Source organism: Antechinus flavipes, chromosome 1 (genome assembly GCF_016432865.1).
Source record: "Antechinus flavipes isolate AdamAnt ecotype Samford, QLD, Australia chromosome 1, AdamAnt_v2, whole genome shotgun sequence".
NCBI lineage: Eukaryota > Metazoa > Chordata > Mammalia > Dasyuromorphia > Dasyuridae > Antechinus > Antechinus flavipes.
In genome coordinates this window covers 197,518,404-197,537,617 of record NC_067398.1, presented here as the reverse complement: position 1 = coordinate 197,537,617, position 19,214 = coordinate 197,518,404, and the positions used below count along the sequence as shown (strand labels likewise).

General features: G+C 32.1%; 1 protein-coding gene across 1 annotated transcript in view; it reads left to right on the top strand.

Annotated features, from left to right (window-relative positions):
- Positions 1-19,214, top strand: part of MAN2A1 (mannosidase alpha class 2A member 1) — a 180,702-nt gene that overhangs the window by 89,756 nt on the left and 71,732 nt on the right. The window contains exons 10-12 of the mRNA XM_051994766.1: positions 2,593-2,778; positions 12,576-12,690; positions 14,496-14,563. Coding sequence (XP_051850726.1) covers positions 2,593-2,778; positions 12,576-12,690; positions 14,496-14,563 — 369 coding nt within the window. The remainder of the gene's footprint in view (positions 1-2,592; positions 2,779-12,575; positions 12,691-14,495; positions 14,564-19,214) is intronic.

The window sequence follows — 19,214 nt, the reverse complement described above, 5'->3', positions numbered from 1 at the left end:
TATGAAATAAAGTTAGCAGTAATTGATGATAGAAATATTTCCTGCATCAGTCAATAGAGGTTTAATTTTCCCACTATGTATATAGCCAGTGGAAATGGAAAACCAAAGACAAGATAGTTCCTGTTCTCAGGTTACTTAGTTTCTTTTCTTTCTTTCTTTCTTTTTTTTTTTTTTAAATACACAAAGTATATATTAATAAATTGAAAAAGCGTCAGTAACCAGAGAAATGTGAGAACCAAAGAAACTTATCGTGCCTGTGTTGAGCTTTGAAAGAAAATAAGGAATGTATTTACATATATAACATCCAAAAAAAATTCTTTTTCATGTAGCTGGGAAAATTAAAATGAAAAAAAAAAAAAGTTTAATTCCAAATTCTCTCTTTCTCTCTAGACCAGGGGTCCTCAAACTTTTTAAATAGGAGGCCAGTTCATTGTCCCTCAGACTGTTGGAGGGCTGGACTATAATAAAAAAACAAAAACTTTGTTTTGTGGGTCTTTAAATAAAGAAACTTCATAGCCTTGGATGAGGGGGATAATCATCCTCAGCTACCGCATCTGGCCCGTGGGCCTTAGTTTGAGGATCCCTGCAGATTCTCTCTCACCTATTGAGATGGCAAGCAAAGTGATATCAAATACAATGCAACGCATTTCTATGTTAGACATATTGCCAAAAAAGAAAGACAAGAACTAAAGAGAAAAAATTCACACACACACACACACACACACACACACACACACTCTGCACTCAGAATTGATCACTTCTTTCTAGTGGTCTATAACATTTTTGATCCTGGGTTCTTTGGAATTGTTTTGGATCATTGCATTGATCAGAGTAGCTAGATCTTTCACAGTTGACCACTGTTGTAATATTGTTCTTATGGTGTTCAGTGATTTCTTGGTTCTGCTTTCTTCCCCTTGCATCAGATCATATAAGTCTTCCTTGTCACTTTGCTAGCTCAGTGCTCATGTTTCCAGCCTATTTTTTGATTTTTGATCTTTTTGTGAAAGTTAGATACTGCTTCTCTGGGAGTAGGGACTGGGATTCCAAATCACAGGTTTTTCCATGAAGCTGTCTTTCTAACTAGTTCTGGGTATCTCTAAATTTTCAGTACCTCCTAGATTGTGTTAACCTGGGAAAGTTATATTCACTGTTCCTCTGCTCTGCTCTTTATATATGAAAGGCCCAATTATTTTGTAGTTAGAAGTGCTAAGCATTTCTTTTTTCTGGAACCAAGGCTCAAGATATCTTCCCCTTGTGACCAAAATGTCTACTCTTTTCCTTGAAGCTGACCCAGAACTGAGTATGGGCAGTGGAGTTGCAGAATAACTCCCTATCCCATGTTCAGTGCTGGCAAAGGGGGCTCTTGTGATCTTTCTGACCAGTTTTCCAAACATTTGGCCATTTCTGGGCTAAGTTCCTGGCATTGCTGCTGTTAGTGCAACTGCCTTCAAGGGGAACAGCTGGTATTGCTGTGCATCTGTGCCAGGCCAACCCCTCCATTCCAGTGTTACAGATCTCTCCCTCTTAACTTTTTAAATATCTCCCTGTGATCTTTCCTTCCTTCCTTCCCTTCTTCCCTCCTTTATTTATTCATTTATCTGTTTATCTATCTGTCTATCTGTGCCACTTTAGCATTTTCTTATAGGAATTACTTTAGTTTTATAGAAGGTACATTGGGAGAGCTTGGCTGATATGCTCTCTCTACTTTACCATCTTGGCTCTATCTTACCTGAATGTCTTTTAAGCATGTTTAAGGAGTTAAAAAACTCCTGAGATCCTGAGGATTGATAATTATTTCTGAGATTGTAAAGATTGTAAACTACTAATACAAGGTGTTAGGAAATAATGTGAAATTATGAAGAAGAAAGTATATGAAAGCTAGATGGTAAATGGCTAAAAAATTCTGACATAAAGATTTTATTTTTGAGACCTTAGGGGACTGCTGAAGAATTATGAGCAAGGGCTGAAATGGTCAGGCCCCCCTTTCTTTTCTTAAGATTCATTCTTTTGTCTCCCTCTCCTTTTCCCTCTGTTTTAAAGGTGGGGAGTTTAGAATGAGATTTCCCAATATAAATTTGCAGCAACCAGATGATAAATCAAAGTTAGAGCCCAGGAGAGGAATTTTATCTCAACATATAGATTTGAATATAATCTACATAGAGATGATAATTGAATCTATTATAGTACATGAAATCATCAAGGGAGAAAGATACATAGAGAAAAGACTTAAATCAGCAGAAATCCCATGTGTCATCAAGTTAGTATATTGAAGAATTAATTTGCTAGCATTGATTTTTTTTCTTCTAGTGAAGTCATAGAATTATAGAATTTAGAGCTGAAGGGAACTTGTAAAGCTTAATTTAGCCCCTTCATTTATATAGATAGGGAAATTATGGTCTAGAGAGAGAAAAATGATTTGTTCAAGGAAATATAAGTCATTAATACCAAGACAGAATTTGAAACTAGAACTTCTGATTTTAAATCTAGTGACTTCCACTATACCTCAGTGTTTTATTTCACAAATCTTTGTAAAATGCATATATTGCATACTATTTCATAATGTGCTTTGTGTTGATATTTTTGTACTATTAGGACTGCTGAGATTCTTTATTCTTTTGCACGATTACAAGCTCAGGAATATAAGAAGACAAGTTTGTTCCCTTCAGCATCATATTATCAGTTATTGACAGAAGCTAGAAGGAATCTTGGCCTTTTCCAACATCATGATGCCATTACAGGAACTGCTAAAGATTGGGTGGTTGTGGATTACGGCACTAGGTAATGTAATTTTTAAAGCTTACATTTTCTTTTTTTATATAGATTTAAAGATTAATTTTAGTTTATGTGTTTTGATTTTAATAAGTTTTATTAATATAAATATTTTTGTATATTTTTCACATATATATTATTTGTGTAATGTATGTATGTATGTTGCAGTGACAATATTACCACAAATGGTGGTAGTGTGTACAAAGCCTTTTTAATGAAACATAGTGACTGATAAATAGCCATTTTTAAATTTTATGCTTTGCTGGGAAGGTTTTTATTTTTTTAATAAAAAACGGGTCATATATAGGAATGATGCTGTTGCAGAAAAGGGGGAAGTAGTTAATACTTGATCATTTATCCTCAAATAAGTAAGCTGTAAATAATATGCTATAGAAGCAAATATTGAAGAAAGTGACTAGGTTACTCACTTAGTGGAATTGTTCCATTCCTGATGCCATATTGAAAGGTACATTTGCAAAATAAAGTATATGCTGAAGAAGTGATCAAGATAGTGAAAACTATTTATCAAATATGGAGTGATCGGAGGAGTTACACATCTTTAGCCTTGAAAGAAAACTTCTTAGCCTAAGAATAAAGATGCACTTGCGTCTTTTTATCTTCATCTTCAAATATTTTAGTCATACATTTAGTTAGAAGGACTTTTGGAAGTCCTTATAGTCCAACTCCTTAATTTTATAGAGGCCTGGGACAGTAAAGTGACTTGTCCAAGGTCATAAAGCAATAAATAACAGAGATAAGAGTTCAGCTCTCTTTCTAAATTCAGTGTTCTTTTTTTAAAAAAAAAAACACTATAGTCTCTTTGATTTGAAAAACTATCATAATGAAGAAAGAATAGACTTTTTTCCTATATAACTTTTAAAAATAGACTTTTTTCCTGTATAACTTTTAAATTAGAATCAGTGGATGTAAGTTAAGTAAGAAAATTGCATCTGAATATTTGATAAACTTTTCAAAAGACTTCAAAAAGTTGAATGATCAGTTTGAGCTTCCCATCTCATTTTAAATTTACAAATAAATATATAGGATAAACAATCGTTAGGCATTGGAAAGAAATTTGAACTAGTTATTCTGCAAATTGTTTTGTAAGGTATCTTTTAATTCTTGAGTCTTTAAAGTTATTTCATTAGCACAATTTAAAATTGTAAAATCAATTTGTGTAAATGTACACATATTAGTTATAAAATGTCCCTTTGTCCAGTGTACATTACACATATAAAACTGTACCTCCATTTTATCAAAATTTACCATAGTCACTATTACAAATATAACAAATACTAATGAATGCATTTAATTCATATACTTGTTTGATTTCACATTTACAAGTCCCTTTGACTCATAATTTGGATTCCTATGATTCCTCTCTTTAAAAAAATGTTTTGTGTTGTTAATTCTACAATTGTCAGCAATCACAAGTGCCTCAAGTCACAAGCAATACGGAAGAGAACCATATAAGAAATTATTCATCTTTGCCACATTCCATATTGTAGATTTTCTTTAAACATGCATAAATTAATAGGTTGTAAATATTGTGGGTTTTTTTTTTAACTCTTCCTCCGTTTTTCCCTGCCATCTGCAATATTTAAGAATTCTTTATTCATGCTTTTTTTTTTTTTCTTTTAATATCTGTCTACCTCCCCCAATTTCTAAGCACTCTTCTATAATAAATATTTATAGTCAGGCAAAATAAATCAAGATATTTGCCCTGAGAATGCATGTATGGTTCCTTCAGCCCTAATTCATCTCTTCTGTGTCAGCTTGTGGGAGATAGATTTCATCATGAGTCTTTGGAAGAAATGACTGATAAGTACTTTCCAAATTTTGGAGCTTTTTCAGAATTGTTTCCCCTAACATTATGGTCATTTGGATTAAATCTCTCCATATTTCTCTGAACTTGTCATATTTTTCATTTTATATGATAATAAAATTTTGTTATTTTCATATAGCACAGTTCAGCATTCCCCAATAGTGTTGCCAGAAATTTTTTTTAAATAAATAAAAAGCAGGTCATGATTATTTTTTAAATAAAAAGCAGTTTGTGGTTTATAAGAGTATGCAAAAAGTTTATATATAAGTTTACAAAAGGTTTATATATATAGCTATATAAAAAGATACACCTAATTTGAAGAGAAATTCAACGCAACAGCATTGAAACATTTAGAGTATTCTAATTAGTATATTAGCATAGTATTTTGATGATGAAAATTATATAAGGTTCTTGTTGTAAAATAATGTTAACATGGAAAATGTTAACATGGTTATTTAGTATGTATAGTTGACTAGAAAGAAATAATAGTCCATATTGCCACAGTATCTGCTGACTTCTTCTCATTTCCAATTATGACATGGAGTGTTAAGCTCAAGGGAGTAAAATATATGGCAGCCATAATCAATTTAGAGAAATTTTAAGTGCAAACTACCCCAAGCGGTGTATGTTTTGTCTGTATCATTTAAAGATCAGTGGTACTAAATTTAAAGAGGCTAATTGTAGAAGCTACTAGATAACATTTTTTTCCTATGGAGAATTGTTTGCTAAGACACAATAATGTTGTCTTTTTAAGCTGTGGAGTAAGGACCTAGTGAAAATCATTGATCTTTGTAGTTTATATAGAAAGTCTTAAGTTTAGGTCTCGGATCTACTTTTAGAACTTATTTTATATCTCTTATTTTGTAAATGAGGACACTGAGTCCCAGAAAACTTAAATGACTTTTCCATTGGTAAAAATAACAATCAGAATTCAAATCCATATCCTTTGACTCTCTACCTACTCTTTTGTTCTTTGACTGTCATTTGAGTTGTACAAGAACTTTTTGAGGTAGGTAGTGTGAGTATTGCCATTTTACACATGAGGAAACTGAGACATAGATGGTTCAAGGTTTTTCAGATCCATGGTGGAACCTTGACTTGAAACTTTTCCCCCACAGACTGTGATTTTTCTATTATATTATGTTGCTGCTTTCCTCCAAACTAGGGTTTATGTGAATATATCTTTTTCTATCTTAATATGTTGATGAGATATTAAAAGTGTCATTTCTCCCTTTTTTACTTGTCTTATGAATTATTAACAAAGTATTTTCCTTTCTTTTTTATATTTAAAATGTAAATGTAATATCAAGTCTTTTTAAAGCATAATTGAAAGTAGAATGGAAGACTGTACAAAGTTAGGAGGAAGAAAATTCAACTATAAATACCTATTTTAAAAAAAAAAAGATGAAAGAAGAAGGGTTAATATAGAAGTTTGCTGTTATAGTATCTCTAATTGGTAGTATATTAATAAATGGAACCCTGCTTTTAGTTATGTTTTCTTCCATTAACTAGCTGTCTGACTTGGTTCTAGTAAATTTATTTTTTCCATATAAAATAAGGAAATTGACATGTATTGACAGTTATTAGTAAATATCTCTCTCTTTTTTTTTAATCTTAGTAATCTAATCCTCTAAAAGCAATGTTAGATGGATTGCTTTTTCCAGCCCCCCAAAATAGTGCTCTTAACTTTTTTGTAAGGTCTTAAAGCTTTTTTATAAATTTGATTTAGTTGTGGCATTAATAGTTTATATTGTATATAAAGACTAATGCAGTTGAATAGCAGTGATTTCCATGATGCTTTTAAAATAAAACCATACTTAAAATTTTTGCAAATGTATTGGACAAGAAAATTTCACATTACATTTATGAATTTTTGAAAATTTTGAGTAAAAATTTTCCATAATGTAGCAGAATGGGGAAAAAAAGAGGATTACACATAAAACTGCAAATTTGTTATGTATTACTTCATTTTCTTATTAAATACATAATAACATTGCCGTATAATTTTCTTCTCTCTCCCCTTCTTGAGGCCTCCTCACCCTAGAGATTGTTACCATTAGACATAAATATGTGCATGTGTATGTGTATATACACATACATATATATGTGAAACCATAGTAAAAAAAAAAAGCTTTTGTTTATCAGTTCTTTCTTTGAAGGTAGATAGCATCTTCCTTCATAGGCCCTCTGTAATTCATTTGTATCTTTATAATAGTCAAAATGACTTGGTTACTCAAAGTTCTTAAAATAATATTGCTGTTACTGTATATGTTCTCTTAATTAAGCTCTTCATTCTCATAGCATGGTAGTATTCCTATCATAATGACATCACTCCTTGTTTTTATTTAGTCAACCTAATTAAATTACCAAAAAAATTATCTTACTGAATTAGAAAAAACAATAATAAAATATATTTTGTTTTTTCAATCACATGTAAAGATATTTTATTTTTTAAAGTAATTTTGTGTTCCAAATTTTTTTTTTTCTTTTTTCCCCCATCAGTGACAAGGGAAATGACTTGATATATTTTACACTGCAGCACGTTTCCCTATTAATCATGTTGTAAAAGCACACTCAAATTAAAAGAAAAGAAAAACAAAGTAAAAAAAAATTTTTTGCTTCAATCTACAATCATACTCCATACAATCATACAAATCTACCTCTTTTTCTGGAAGTTCATTGTGAGTTCTTTGGAATTTTCTTGGATAATTGTATTGCTGAGAATAGTTACGTCAATTCACAATTAATCATCAGATTGCTGTTACTCTCTTCCTAATTTTGTTGTCTTAATTTTGTTCACTTCAGTTTGCATTAGTTTAGATTTCTGTAAAAGCATCCAGCTCATTGTTTCTTATAGCCTGGTTAAATGCCTTCACGATCATGTACTTCAGGTTTTTCAGCTATTCCCAAGTTTATGGGTATGTCTTTTTTCTTTTTTCCTTTTTTTTTTTTTTGCCACCAGAAAGAGAAGCTATATTTGTTTTATACTAATAGTTCTCTTCTCTTCTCCTGCCTTTTTTCTTTTTTGATTCCTTTGGGATATAGATCTAATGGTAGTTCTGTTGGGTCAAAGAGTAAAAAGTTTTATAGCTCTTTGGACATAGTTCCAAATTGTCTTTAGGATGGTTGGATCAGACACAAACGCCACCAACAGTGCATTAGTATCTCAATTTTTCCCACATCTTTTTTCTTTTATCATATTAGTAATTTGTTAAGTGTGAGGTAACTTTGAATTGTTTTAATTTTAATTTCTCTTACTAATAGTGAGTTAGGGCATTTTTTTCCATATGACTACATGTTTTTGATTTCTTCTTCTGAAAACTGCCTGTTCATATGCTTTGACTATTGCAAAAATTAATTATCTGAAATAGAAAAGTCTGAAGCACAAAACTTGTCCATGTAATCATCTAATTAATAGCAAGGTCAGCTATTTGCCGACTCCTCAGAGGTGAGAGCTCAAGAAATGATTTACAGAGCTTATTTTTATAACAGAAAAGAGGAATTAAAACTTAAAAATAATCTTAGGAAACTTGCTTTGAACATAATTTAGTTGGAGAAGGCAGATCATCAGACCACTTCACTTCTGGGCTTTTTTTACCCAAAATCTCATTATTGGCAACATTTGAGGTGTGGACATTTTGGGAGCATAATAGGGAGTTTCCAGGGTTAGGAAAACTATTAAATCTGATATTCTGTTGGACCAGGATCAATGTATATCAGTCTGTGAAAGTGAAATCGCTTTAGATATCTTTACCCTGAAGCTAGAATATTTTTAATTAATGATTTACAGTCTTTGTAATTTGATTCATTTCTTTCTATATGTTTTGAAAAATGAGGTCTTCATCAAAGAAACTATAAAATTTCCCTCCAGTTTCTTTCTTTCTTTCTAATCTTAGATGTTTTGGGTTTGTTTGATCAAAGATTTTTAAATTTAATATGTCCTAACCAGCAGGACCTCGTAATTCGTGGGGTGTCGAGGAGGACAAGACCTGTAAGAGAAATGGGCGAGAAGGAGGAGGGAGACTACATTGCGGTGAAAAAAAGTCTCATTTATTGAAAGAAGGAGCCTAGTTATATATGGTTTGACTGCCTGCGTTTTCTGGGTGGTGGGTTGCAATGTAAAGAGAAGAATGTCAGACCACAGGTGTGGCTGACATCCTGGGGCATACTCGTTTATCTAGTTCTGGGGCGGAAATGGCCAATTCTCTGGGACACACTCATTATCTTGTCTCAGGAATTTAGGATGTATTGTTTGTTCACAATAAGGTTTTAGCTAATCGTATCAGAGTTTAGTTCTTCTTGGCTCTTTGTTTCCTGTCTCCAACATTAATATAGTCAGAATTATCCATTTTACTTCCCATAATGCTCCCCATCTCTTCTTTGGTCCAAATTCTTCCCTTATCCTTAGATCTGACAAATAAACTATTTCATTCACCCCTAATTTATTTATGGTATTATCCTTTATTTCTGAATATGTCATATATTCTCTTTATCTGTTTTTGTTTTATGAGTGACTATTCACATAAACAATTATGAGTATTGTGTATTTCCCTTTATCCTACTTCCCATCTATCCCCACCCCTATCCTTTTTTAGCCTTCTCTATTTCCTTTTACCCTATCCTTCCTCAAAAGTATTTTGCTTCTGAGGAATACTTCCACATATATACCCTCCAATCAGATCTCTTCTTTCCCTTCTTTTCCTCCCTCCCCCTTTACCTTTATATTATCCTTTTCCTTTCTAAATTCCCTGATATGTTAGATTTCTATGCCCAATTGACTGTGTATGCTATTTCCTTTTTGAACTAATTCTGAATAGTAAGATTCAAGCTTCTCCACCATTTTTGCTTCTCAATATAAAATTTCTTTCTTGCCTCTTTTATGTTTGAGATAGTTTACCTCATTCAGTCTCTTCCTTTCCCCTTCTCCCTGTGCATCCCTCTTTTTTTACCCTTTAATTTTATTGTTTTGAATATCATTCTATTAAATTCAAATTTGTGCCCTGATACAGTTCTTAGGAATTAAAAGTATCATTTTCCTATGGAGGAATGCAAACAGTTTAACTCTGAATCCTACATGATTTCTCTTTCCTGCTTACCTTTTATTCTTTTCTTGAGTTTTGAATTGAAAAATTACATTTTCTTTTCAGCTTGGGTCTCCTTATAAGTGCTTCCAAGTTCTGTAATTCAATCAGTGTCCTTTTTTTTTTTTTTTTTTTTTTCCTCTCCCACGTGAAGAATTATATTCAGTTTTGCTGGGCAGGCGATTACGTGGTCCTACTTCCTTTGTCATCTAGAATATCACATTCCATGCATTCTGATGTTTTAATATACATGCTGCCAAATCTTGGTTTATTCTGACTGATGCTCTATGATATTTGAATTGTTTCTTTCTGGGTGCTTGCAATATTTTCTGCTTGACCTGAGGGCTCTGAAATTTGGCTTTAACATTACTGAGAGTTTTATTTTGGGTTCTCTTTCAGGAAGTGAATAGTGGATTCTTTCAATGTCTATTTAATTTTATAGTTCTAGGATACAATGCAGTTTTCCTTGACAGTTTCTAGAAAGAAAGTTTCTATTTTCCTTTTATAAATATTGGATTTTAGGTAGTCAATTAATTCTCTTTTCTGACTCTATTTTCCACATCAGTTGTTTTTCCAATGAAATATTTCACATTTTCTTCTATTTTGCTTTTATTCTTTTGATTTTGTCTTATTATTTTTTGTTGTATCAAGATGTCTTTATTTTCCACTTGTCCCGTTCTAATTTTTAAGAAATTATTTTCTTCAGTGAGTATTTTGTACCTTTTTCCCCATTTGGCCAATTTTACTTATTAAGTAGTTCACTTCAATGAATTTTTGTACATCTTTTTCCATATGGCTAATTCTGCTTTTTTAAGGAACTCTTCTCTTCAATGAATTTTGCCATTTTCCATTCTTTAAAGTGTTATTTTCTTCTATTTTATTGTAGTGTCTCCGTTAATAAAATGTTGACTCATTTTTCATGATTTTCTTGCATCACTTATTTATTTTTTCTTTTCTTATTTGATTATGAAACAACTTTTTGAGGTCTTCTAGGGATTTTTTTACCCTAGCCTGAGACTAATTTACCTTTATAATTGAGGCTTTGCATGTAGCTGTTAATGTGACTGTTCTTGAGTTTTTGTTTTGATCTTCGCTGTCATCACAATAATTTTCTGAGGTGTGAGGTCTTGTTAATTGTTTGTGCTCATATTTCTTAGCCCATTCCTTGACTTTTAACTTCTTTATGTTAAAGTGGTGTTCTGCTGAGGTGAAGGGGCCACCATCCCAATTTTCATTCAGGAAAAGTTTTTTGTACTGCTGTTTTCAGACCTAATTCTGGGGATCTATAAATCTTCAATTCTTCCAAGGTGGTATGATTAGGGGGAGTTGTGGTCATATTTGTTTGGTCTGTATGTCAGCACAAGCGTTCTTTTCTGCCTTTCATGTTTCTCACTCCTAGTTCCCTAACTGTCCCTGGGACTGCAACTCAGAAGCTCATATGGGCAGTGTAACAGAGTCCTTACTCCAATGACAATAAAGAGAATGACCCCTTACTGTTTGTGGGCCGAGTCCTGTGAAAGCTGCCACTGGTGATTTAATTGTCCTCAAGGCCTGGTACTGGTTTATTGTGGCACAGCCTGTACTAGCATGCCTGGAACTGGGCTGTGCTCCACTTTTCACCCCAGTGAGATGGATCATTTCTGCCAACATTATTAATTGTCTTGGGCTGAAAAATTGTTTCAATCCATCATTTTGTTGGTTCTTCTCTTTCAGAATTAATTTTGAAACATTTTAACATTGCTTAGGAGATAATTTGGGAAAATTTAGATGTCACCCTCCCTTTATTTCACTACCCCCTGTATTAGATTGTTTTTTAATGCAGTCTGATAACAATGATAAAATTGTAGCTGTTGAAAAACATCCTCTTTCCTTAAATTTTATGGATGACTAATGAGAAAACATCATCATACTTCTTTCATCTCTGCATGGTTACCTTTTGAATATGAGATCTAATGTTTCTAGTTTCCAAATTTTTGGTCCAATTTTTTCTTCTTAACTGAGCTATGTGCATATCTGTATATCAAATTAGATCATTTATCCTTGTCCAAGCAAATACTTAAGTATGTAGAATGAAAACTTTGGTTGGGTTATGATTTACATTTCCCACCCCATCCCCAAAATTTGTATTATCCTGTGAATTTTTTTTTTTTTTTGGTTGCCCAGTTTTTCAGACACTCCTTACAAGTAACTTTTGCAAAAATGCATTGTAAATAAACAAATGGATGATAATATATGAGGAGGGAATTAATTTTAGTTGTTGGGAGTTTACTGATGTCTTCAGAATTCTAGTAATTTGATTCTTTAAAGATTTAAATAGTAATGATAGTATTTTAATTTATCAAATTTTTTCAGGTTAGTCCTTAAATGCATATAGTGTTTTTTAGAAATGTTTACTCTCCAAGCAAAAGATTATGACTGTATAACCAAAAGTGAATTGTCATCTCAGCTAACTTGTAGATTTGTGAAGGATAGTCAGAAATTCTTTTTCTTTGTTTTTTACCTCTTTTTGCTTAAAATATTGCTAAAATTCAATATTCTTCTACTACAAATTTTAGAATAATATTTTTATAGAGGATCTTATCAGTGAATCAGGATGGTTATTCTGAACATAATTTTTCATTGTAGAGAAATATAGAAGAAAGTATAACAGTTATAGAGAAATTTTGTTGATAGTTATTTTTAAAATTAGGATAATTTTTAAAGCTTTTTTTCTTTTGATATTATTTGTTCTGAAAATGGAGTTCAGGGAAGGAGTTTTTTGAGAATTAAAGTTTCTTTTTCTTTGATGACATACACACATACACACGTTATAAACTTTGATCACATTAGTAATAAACTTTAAAAAATGATTTTCTTGGCATTTGAATTAGTTCTCAGAATAGTAAATTTTCTTTTCACAGACTTTTCCATTCTTTAATGAGCTTGAAGACGATAATCAGAGATTCTGCTCACATCCTCATTCTGAAGGACAAAGATGCCTACAGCTTTAACCCATCCATCCCCTTCTTACAAATGGTTAGTTTGACTCAATATTTTCATTTTTCCTTGAAACATATAGTTATGTTCTTATTTGGTGTAAAAGAGTAATTTAGAGAGACATTGAAATGTAATCATCCCATAACCCATTTTCCACTAGAATGTCATATACCATGACTCATGACTTCTCCATTTGTAGATAGGTAAATGTATCTCTAGAAGCAGCTTGATGCCTCAGTAGATAATCCATTGGGCCTGAATTTAGGAAGACTTAATTTAAAATCTGTGTGACCCTTGGTAAGTCAGTTAGCTTTTGTTTGCCTTAATTTACTGGAGAAGAAAATGTCAAATCCTTTATGGAGTCACAAATAGTCACAACTGAACTATAAATCTAAACTTACATGTCTGGCACCATTTGTAATAACAAACAAATGTTATGATACTTGTAAGTTAAATAATATATAGTAAGTGTAATAATGAACCTATTAGAAAGTATTGGATGGGGGACATAGCTTAACTATAGTGTCTTAACACACCATAGGTACTATATAAAATCTAGTTAGTAATAATATTGCTAGTATTCAGAATCTGTTTTTATAATTTTGATGGCAGAAATTACATTTGAAGTAGTTCCCATTTTTTTCTTAACTCCAGTCAGATGGATTGACATGTATACTGTCATGTTCTGTTTTTCTTCAAAATGTGTTGTCAATTGAAAGTTTGTTGTGAATGATCTTAGTTTTCTCAATTCAGACAGAATCTTTTTGTCCCTTTTAAGTTGTATCAAATCATTAAACATAGAGCTAATATCTATTACAGGAAAGAAATTAGCCTATTTATTAATTGGCATTCTATTTATACTTTTGCTATTGACACTAATAATTATTTTAATTAAACTTTTGCATTTTTATTAGTGTTTATTAGCAGATGATAGGTATTTGAGCTTCATAAGCACATTTGAATTTTTTATTGTTTATATTTGTTTCAGGAACTCAGGCTTAGATAAAATTTTTACTTACTGGTTCTTATATATCTGGGGCAGTTAGATGGAGAGAGCTTTGGGCATGGAGTCAGGAAGACCTTTGCTTAAATATGACCTCAGACACTTAACAGCATTGTAACTCTGAACAAGTCACTTACCCTCTGCTTATCTCAGTTTCCTCATTTGTAAAATGGGGATAATAATAACTCCTATTTCCTAGGGTTTTTGTAAGGATTAAGTCATGCTTGGAAAGCACTTTACACACTTCTGGCACATACTAGGCCTTATACAAATATAGCTTTTGAAATCATCCTTGACTCATTGTCTCCTTTAAGATAAATTGAGGATGCTTGAATATTACCAAAAACCCCAACTACTATACATATATGTTAGGATAGGAATTAGGACTGGACTTGTGATTTTACTAGAATAAGAAACTCCCTGTAAATAAATTTTCCCTAGCACATTAAGTTAGCATATTGTATGCATCTTATAAGTTGCCCTGCTGCACGCAGCTAGTTGGAGGTGGGACTCAAAAAGTCATTCTGGGTTCAAAGATGACCAACTCTGTACCTACTGTTATCCCTATAATTGTCTTCTTCAAAAGATCAGAAATTGATTTCTAATTTGTCACTTGATGTTGTTATTTAAAAACTGTTAGTTCTGTTTGTTTTCTATTTAATTGCATGTATTTTGATCTTACATAATAACTAAATTTGAACCTCGGTAAGACTTGACATGAATGAAGAAATTTTATATATTGTGTCTGCTTATGGTTAGAAATTCTTCACCACAGTTACAACAGCCATTTCTGAAGTGTGAATTTTGAAAGTAATATCAAGTATCTTATTTATCCTTATAGGAGAGTGAGCAACAGTCACAAGATAGTCTGCCACAAAAAACTGTTATAAAGCTGAGTATGCAGCCACGGTAATTATATAATTTTTTTTTTTATTTTTGATGTGTCTTCTTTGTTCGGCATAATATTATTTTACTATAATTTTTCATTTCCTCAAGATAGAATTTTTCATTAGTAAAATAGGAGTGAGCATTTTGGTACTTTTTTGCATTAAAAATTCATACCATTGCAGTGAATTTGAAAGCTGTAAAAGCAGTATTATATTCAGTGGGCAGTTAGCAGATAATCGTGGCATATCCTGTTTTAAGAAGAAAATCTTAAATTTAATTGTAATGTTAGACATTATCATGTCATAACTTTTTGAATAATGTGCTTAATATATTTTATACTATCATTTGTCTTTAATCAATTTGCAAAGTAGTTTTTCTTTGTCTTTTTTTCCTAAACAAAGAGCATTAACTGAATAAAATGCTTTAAATAGCTGAGCTTACCTGAAAGGTGAGTTTTACTTTATGGTGTTCCTTAGGCACTCTTCAAACTCTGTATTAATGATGTTATCACCTTCCCTTAATACTATTCATGTGAAATGGATTCATGATGCAGATAAAGAAGATAATGTTTGGTAGAAATAATTATGTAGTTAAAAAATTGATTTGGAAAAATGTTGAATAATTGAATATTTGTGTTGTTATTTATCCTTAGGATTTCCTCCTTTATTCTGGTTAGGCTTTCTCTAATTCATCATGAATTGATTTAATCAGTTTAAACTTTTTTCATGCAATGATTTTTAATGCCATAAGAACAGTAGTCACATTATGCAAATTGTAAGTTAAGTTGAAAAAATAACATGATTAGTAATTTCATTCTGAGCATTATTGATTTCAAATTAATTAAATTTTTAAAGATATTTGTTTATTTGAATAACAAACTAGCATGGGCTAAAATAAAGTTTGAAACATACTAGAAGTTCAGAATGTATGGACAAAGTGACCTTTGTATTTGATGACGTATATTTTGATGTCAGCAGTGTTTTTATGCCTCAGCATGTCAGGTCTAAAGAGCTTTCATTAAGAAAGATCAGTATTTGTGAAGATGAAAGAGTAGGAATATGGTATTGAGGTTCAGAAGGAAACCCCAAAAGATTGGTGTTGCAGACCAGTGTTGCAAGGTGTCTCAAAAGAATGTGTAGTCTTGAACCCAATTCCAAGGTGAGGCAAAGTTTATAGTAATTCTAACTCCAATTGAAGTGGGCTAAATTTCAAAAGAATTTAGTTAAGAACCAGGAGCTAGGAGACAAATTTATCTCTGCTCTACATAGCATTAACATGCTAATTTTATGGCCCAGAGGTAGATCTAAGGTGTGGTTTTAGGAATTTGGTTATCACTGACCAGCAGATTATCTAACAGTCAGCTGTGTTTGCAGGACTGTTCTAAGGCCAGAAAACTTAAGAAACATCGACAGATTGTTAGAACAATAGCACTCTAAGGTCACAGGACCTCAGAATTATTGCTATATTTTCCCTAGAAGCTGTACCCTATTTATTGGAGCCGATCTAATTGTACAGTATTTAAAATAAGAGAATTTGAGGTCTTTTTAAAAGTTGTTTGGGGGATAATCTTTATTCTTTCTGTTAAAAAAATGTTTATTCTCATTGCCTGTTCTTTAAACATTTATTGCTATTAGGCTTGACTCTAGATGTTACCTTTGCTGCTACTTGTCTTTTAGCAGTCTTTTTATTGCAGCTTGAGTGTGAGCTTCTTTATAGACTCTTACCCTGCAGCATGTCCAAATAGCGTAGCCTTACTTTTGGCATAAAATCGGGCAGTTAGGGAGAGAAGTAGTTTTATGAGTGAAGAAAGCTTTGTCATATTTTTAACTTTGATACTGAGGAATATCTATATGTAATTAGAAAGGAAATTAATGATTTTGTTAATAAAGTATAACTTTTATGGATTTCTTTAAGTCATTTAATGTTCAATTAGTGATTTGTACTTTAAGATTGGAAGATATTTTTTTCTGATTGGAATGTCTTATGAACATTTCTGATGTCATTGTCCACTATTTCTAATTTATTCTGCTTACTGTATAATTAGAATCACAATTTTTTCTCCCACTTTATTTCTTTTTTAATACAAGAGGATTTTACATAGATAGGATAATGTGATTTATGATGTGGGATTTATCACCTAGTGATGGCAGGCACCAAAAATTGGGGTTCAGTCATGTGAAGAATTCACAATGGCCATTCTCTTTGGCAAAAGTGAGATTTATTTAGACAAAATGAATGGATACAATAAGTACCTGGAATGGTAAATTATAAAATAGAATTGGTAGAGCATGTGAAAGAAAAATTCGTCAATGAAAATCACAATTTTACTCAGTAGAAAGGGAGTACTCCATGAAGTTAGCCTTAGCTGGCAGGCTAATCCTGAAAGGGACTTAGCACCCTAAAATATTTAGTTAGCTGTAAGGAGAAGTGGGGTTGACAAGCATATTGGATTTACGGAAGATACCACATAGCATGGGGAAGGGGAGAGTAAGAAGAAAGACACCATTAAACAGAGTGCTATGGCTGGCTGACCCAGAAGAAGGTAATAATAAAATCATGGGCCATAAGTTATTTTATAGAGAAAATTTAGCCTCAGAGTCTTGACATAACTTGGATTTCTAACTGAATTATCTTTAGAGGGTGGGACCAAGGAACTAAACTGATCTCAGTTTTCAATGCCTTCTTCTTGCTTGCCTAAAGAATTAACTTTTATCAGTTCCTCTGCTAACCATACCCAGTTTTGAAGCATCCATCATAAGATGTCAATATATTTGTTTTAAAATTAAGTTTTTATAAGGATGTATCTAAGTTATCTAAATTGATCATCTTTCCAATTTAAATACTGGATTATGTTGTTGGATCATGTTTCCAAGAAGTAAGCAAAGGATGGAGAAATAATTTATTGATTTGTTGCAGAATCAAGTATTTTTTAAAAAATAAGTTATTACCCCAAAACAATGAATTTTACATTACAAATGATGGGAAATGTAACTTTGCTAGTAGCATTTGTTTCTGTAACCTATTATTTCTAGATTTTGGTTATGTTTGTTTAGAAGCCCACAAATATCTTTCTCTTTTTTCTCTGTACCCTATCAGTAATTTCTTCATCTCTTTGATTATTTTATACTCACCTTTCTATTAAGAGGTTAGTAGTATTTTTCATTAGTCTTTTGGATTTGTTGTTGGTCATTATGCTGATCGGAATTTCTAAGTCTTTGAAAATTATTTGACTTTATTGTTGTCTTTGTGCATCTTGTTTACTGGTTCTCTTTTCTTCATAGTACATTAATTCATGCAAAATCTTCCCAGGTTTTTTTTTTTTTTAACTATTGCTTCATCATTTCTTTCTTTAAAAAAAAAAAAAAATTGTTTTCTCTTAGTTACACACAGAAACAATTTTTAACATTAGCTTTAAAATTTTTGAGTTCCAAATTCTCTCCCTTCCTCCCTCCCTGCCCCAACTGAAACCATTTGATAGAGGTTATACACACATAGTCATTTCCATAATAATCCTGTTGTAAAAGAAAATATAGGAACACCCCTCGCTCTCCCTCTCCCCCTCCCCATACCTCTTCCATAAAAAGGAAGGAAAGTAAAATAAGAATTAAGGGTAATTAGGGGAGGCTTTCAGCAATTTTATTTGGGTCTTAAAGAAAGCCAGGGACGTTAGTTATCAGATCAGACAAATGATTTCAGGCATGGGATCTAGTCTGAGTGATTGTCTCAGAATCAAGAGACAGAGTGTCTTTCAGTAAGAAGAGTGTGTATAGACAAAAGTAAGAGAAGAATTGAAATGGGAAAAGAAAATGTGTGGCTCAGAATGATGAGGGGTCACCATTTAATAAAAAGCTGGAGGTATCTCTAGGAGCAAAGCAAAATTTATTGTATGTTCTTTCTTCATCGAGCAGGCAATCAAAAGGAGGGGACACCTTTTGGGACAGGTTTTATACTTTAAATAGCCCTAATGTAAATACCCCTCCCACCACTGGCCATTATCCTTATTGGCTGAGGGTCTTACATTCTAAATGTAGGAACTACTCAAGAAATTGAACTTGACTAATAAGTACATAATTACTCATATTTAATCGAAATAGGGAGAAAATGATGTCATGGGAGTATAGCAGGAAGGGGACTTAAGTATGCCCTTAAATCAATGCTCAAAGACCTTTAGGCCTACTCCAACTCTGAAATAGGTGAAGCCTTACTCGATTTTCACAACTGTCTTGAAAGATCTCACCTCATCTTCTTCAAAAAGGAAATCTGTGCTGGCCACTTAAAAATGTTCCCACAGAGGAAAAGAAGTTTTATGTTAGGTATTGGGGATCTTACAGTGGATAAGAGTCCGTAGGGATTTGGTGCTTAGAGCACTACTGCTGAGAAAATTTTGTGTCCAAGGATAGCATCCTGCTTCAGAAAAGAAATCTGATATAGTGGAGGTAACTGAGATCCATAAAGGTTGGAGAACATGTACACAAAGAGATTTAATGACAACTGCTGAGTGGAGTGGTATGATAATCATAGGGAGGACATGGAGAAACAGGAAAATTTCTACTCTGGGACAATACTTTTATCCTTTTTATCTGACATAATTTTTTGGTCTTTTAAAAAATTTGTGTTTATTTTTAGCATTCATTTAAGCTTTTTTTTTTTTTTTTTAATTTTTGAATTCTTT